Below are 4568 nucleotides of genomic sequence, written 5' to 3' on the forward strand. Positions count from 1 at the left end.
ATGGTGCCAGCTGAGAGGCTGGCATGGGGCAGTACCAAGGTTTGGTAGCTGTCCTGGGAGGCTGGAGCCCACAAAAGGGGATGGTAGAGGCAGATTTGGGAAGGAGGAGTTGGAGGAGGTAGGCAGCTGGCCCAGCAGAACTGGAGGCCCACCACTCTGAGAGGGCATTCTTGCTTTGTGGTCTCCGTTGAACACAGGCAGGCTGGGTGGCAGGGGGGAGAAGCATGAGGAGCTACATCACCCCACTGCAGTGCCATCCTCTTTATCGCCTGAGAGAAGGTGAGCAGTTCCCTGTCCAGGACAGGGGATGGGGAGGAGAGGGAGCAGGCCCCCTCCTCTGAGGCCAGGTTCCTTTCTGTCCTGATCTGCCCTTGTGCAGGGCTTCCTGGTAGCTCAGTCAGAAAGGGTGTGTCCCTCCTACTTGGGGCTGAGCAAGAGCAGTGTGAGTGTGTGCTCTGTGAATGTGTGTAACTGTGTGGGAGTGGTTTCAGGGATGCATGAATATGTGCCGTGAGGGGTTTGTGTGTGCATATCTGAGTTGTGTGTGTGTGTGTGTGTGTCAGGGCTGTGCAGTGTGAAAAGGTAGAAGGGAATCTGAGGAACTCATCTCCCCTGTCCCATGCAGCCCCTCTGAACTGTATCTTGTCTCCAGGACAGGGACAGAGACAACCCTAGAGAGAGAAAGCCCCTCTAGGAAGTGGCAGATGAGGAATGGGTGGGGACAGTCTGGCCTGGGGACCAGTTTGTACCACTTTAGTTGTGGGGAGGGGGGAGGGGGGGCTTCCACCACCACCACCCCCAGACCAGAATCCTGCAGGATCAAATGGAGCTAGAAAGTAAGGGCTCCCCCAAACCCCACCCTGACATAAACCTGACACACCGGTTCTCTATCCAGCTAAGGACAAAGGGCAAAGGCCAGTTCTCAACCCCTTATAAACACATCTGGTTCCAGAGAGCTGGTAGGAAGCTGGTTTGGTCGGAGGGTGCCAGGTGTGCACAGGATTGCTCAGAGTCCACTTGTAGAAGGTGCTTGGCAGCTGGGGGTGGGGGGACAGTGAGGCAGCCATGGGGCTGCTGACCGGGGAGGGCTTGGCACCCCTGGCCGTGGCCGTGGCCATCTTCGTGCTCCTGGTGGACCTGATGTACCGGCGAATACGCTGGGCTGCTCGCTACCCACCAGGGCCTCTGCCACTGCCCCTGCTGGGGAACATACTGCAAGTGAACTTCAAGGATTTGCCACACAGCATGGGCCAGGTGAGGCCGGTGGGTTGGGACTGGACAGTGGATGGTGGGTGAAACTGTAGGCTGGACAAGGAGCTGGCCCAAAAGCCCACAGTTTCATCCTAGGGCAGGAATTACAGGTCAGGTCTGATTTTCAAAGGACAAAATCCTGGAGCCAGATTGGGGAGGGCTACAGCTCAGGCCACAGGCCAGGATGGCCAGCACTTGGATGACCAAGCGAGATGGTGCAAGATCCAAATCAGGAGAAAGGGACTTGGGAATGGGGGTGGGGCTGGGTACTGAGCACCATGAAATCATGATTTAGAGAGGGCAGAGGTGAAAGACCTTGTTCCCATCTTTTCCTGGGACCTTGGGCCAGACTGCCCACCTCATCTAAGAGCCTCGGTTCTGCTGCCCCGGCTCACAGGCCATAAACTGCAGAATCACAGGTAGGCGGTGGGATCCAGGGGAGGTCCTGGACCAGGAGAGAGAATGGCCCCGAGGTCAGGAGCCTGCCTTTTGTCCTTGACCCGCTGCTAAGGGCACAGCTGGCCTGTTGTTGTCGGGTGAAAATGGCTCTCTCCGCGGTGGGGTCCCTGTGTGACGTCCGCCCTGGGCACCGTCCTGGGCAGCTGCGGCGCCGCTTCGGGGACGTGTTCAGCCTGCAGATGTGCTGGACGCCAGTGGTCGTGGTCAACGGGCTGGCGGCCGTGCGCGAGGCGCTGGTGCTCCGCGGCGAGGACACAGCCGACCGCCCACCCATGCCAGTCTACAAGCACATTGGCTTCGGGCCACAAGCCCAAGGCAAGTGACTGCGGGGTCGGGGACCAAGTGCAGTAGGGGACTGGGCTGGCAGTGACCCAGCCAAGAGCCAGGAAAGGCTGGAGGCGGGGCCTGTCCAGGGCCAGAGAAGGAATGGGGTATAGTCCCTCCTGACAGGGAGGGGATGTAGAGGAGGCGGACTCTGTCCAGGGCTGGACAGAGGGTAGGGCGGAGTCTCTCCTGGGTGAGGGCGTGGCAGAGGCGGGGTCTGTCCTGCAGAGAAAACAATCTGAGCCCACAGACTAAGGACAGGGCGGGGTCTGCACCACTGGGCCCAGTAAGAGCAGGGAACCTTGATCACTGAGCAGGCGGGAGAGGGGCCTGACTTGGGCATTGGGGGCTGGTGAGAATGAGGTCTGTCTGGGGCAGCGGGGCAGGAGGGAGCCCGGAGCAGAGCAGGACATGCTTCCTGGCCCCGCCCACGAGCCCGTGCCCCCGCAGGTGTGATCTTGGCGCGCTATGGGCCCGCGTGGCGGGAGCAGCGGCGCTTCTCACTGTCCACGCTGCGCAACTTCGGCCTGGGCAAGAAGTCGCTGGAGCAGTGGGTGACCGAGGAGGCCGACTGCCTCTGCGCCGCCTTCGCCGCCCAGGACGGTGAGAGCTGGGCAGCAGGAGCTGAGGGCGCCCGGTGGACGACCGGCCGGCCGTGGGGCGCCTGTGAACCACCCCCTCTTTCCAGGACGCCCCTTCAGCCCCAACACCCTCCTCAACAAAGCTGTGAGCAACGTCATCGCCTCCCTCACCCACGGGCGCCGCTTTGAATATGACGACCCCACCTTCCTCAAGCTCCTGGCGGCGGCGGAGGAGGACCTGAAGATGGACACGGTCTTCGTCCAGGTGCGGGGCCAGGAGGTGACGCGGAGGCAGGCAGGGCAGCCCCCCGGAGGGTCCCAGGACACTGAGCTCCTGCTGTATCCCCCAGCTGATGAACATGTTCCCGGTCTTCCTGCACATCCCGGCACTGGCGCGCAAGTTTTTCTCAGGCCAGATGGCGGTCATGGACCAGCTGCGTAGAGAGGTCACCGAGCATCGTGCGAGCCGGGACTCAGGCCAGCCACCACGAGACCTGATCGATGCCTTCCTGGATGAGATTGACAAGGTGGGGGCGGCTGCTCGGACTGGGGCGTGGGTGGAGGGGCGCTGCATGTTCCAATGAGGCCGGAACAAGTGGGCCTGGCCATCACCCATTGGCCTGCCCACAGGAGGAGGGAGGGGCTATCAGGGCTTCCCCTTGACCCCTGACCCCTCTGTGCTCTGCCCAGGCCCAAGGGACTCCTGAGAGCAGCTTCACTGAGGAGAACATGTACCTGGTGGTGGGGGACCTGTTCTCTGCCGGGATGGTGACCACCTCCACCACGCTGACCTGGGCGCTCCTCCTCATGATTCTGCACCCAGACGTGCAGCGTGAGAACCGGGCAGGACAGTTCGGGTGGGCAGGCTGTTACCCCCACTCCCCACTCCCCACTCCCCACTTACACAGCTCCATTTGTACAGCAGGCTCAGTGGTAGGGCAGAGCTGGGGCCTGGCTGCCGTCACCAGGGCACATGGGCACATGGCTACAGAGGACGTTCTCTTTGAGGAAAGAGGAGTGGGCAGGGTCCTGGGTTCTGGCTCACTCTAGGATTATTCTGCCAGGTCGTGTCCAGCAGGAGATCGACGAGGTGATAGGCCAGGAGCAGAGACCTGAGATGGGGGACCAGGCCCGCTTGCCCTACACCACAGCCGTAGTGCACGAGGTCCAACGCTTTGGAGACATACTGCCACTAAACGTGCCTCACATGACCACCCGCGACACTGAAGTGCAGGGCTTTATCATCCCCAAGGTAGGGCTGAAACCCCCTCACGCGGGACTCAGGGCCACCTGCCAGCTCACAGCCCCTAAAGGCCTTGACCAGGGGATACTGACCAGGTGCTAAGCTGTCTGTCCATCCATCCTGTGTGTCCAGCCTGCTGGGCATGAGGTCCAGTCCCAGCCTGCAGGAGACATTGCACCTGCCGTGGGAGACTCATCCCCTGATCTGTGGTGGGAGCAGGAGGGTTATCAAGGACTTTCCTTGGGTGGGTTCAGGGTGTGCCAGGAGGGGAGTGTGTCTGTGTGTACAGCAGTGGCTGGGGCCACAGCACCCCCTGCCCAGGCCCCCAGCCACACCAGCGTCTCCTGAACAGGGGACAGGGCTTTTCCTGAACCTGTCATCGGTGCTGAAGGACGAGAGCTTCTGGGAGAAGCCCTTCCGCTTCCACCCGGAGCACTTCCTGGACGCGCAGGGCCGCTACGTGAAGCAGGAGGCCTTCATGCCTTTCTCAGCAGGTGCCTGGGGGCCAGGTCCACGAGCCGTGCCGAGGGATGGGATGGGGGACCCAGCCCCCAGACTTGCTGAGACCCTGTGCCTATCCACCCCCACCAGGCCGCCGCACCTGCCTCGGGGAGCCCCTGGCGAGGATGGAGCTCTTCCTCTTCTTCACCCGCCTCCTGCAGCGCTTCAGCTTCTCGGTCCCCCCCGGACAACCGCTGCCCAGCGACCAC

General features: G+C 62.0%; 1 protein-coding gene across 1 annotated transcript; it reads left to right on the plus strand.

The window, feature by feature from the left end:
- Positions 1–1032: 1032 nt before the first annotated feature.
- On the plus strand, positions 1033–4565 carry LOC101654377 (cytochrome P450 2D15-like; the record flags this gene model as incomplete). Its single annotated transcript, XM_045291017.1, has 9 exons — positions 1033–1254; positions 1854–2025; positions 2485–2637; positions 2723–2880; positions 2966–3142; positions 3306–3447; positions 3680–3867; positions 4211–4352; positions 4450–4565. Coding segments are annotated over exons 1-9 (1437 nt in total), but the record flags the coding sequence as incomplete, so codon positions are not given.
- Between the last annotated feature and the right edge of the window lie 3 nt (positions 4566–4568).

This window comes from Echinops telfairi, unplaced genomic scaffold (assembly GCF_000313985.2).
Source record: "Echinops telfairi isolate 266 unplaced genomic scaffold, ASM31398v2 ScPeMD7_2;HRSCAF=8, whole genome shotgun sequence".
Classification (NCBI taxonomy): Eukaryota; Metazoa; Chordata; class Mammalia; order Afrosoricida; family Tenrecidae; genus Echinops; species Echinops telfairi.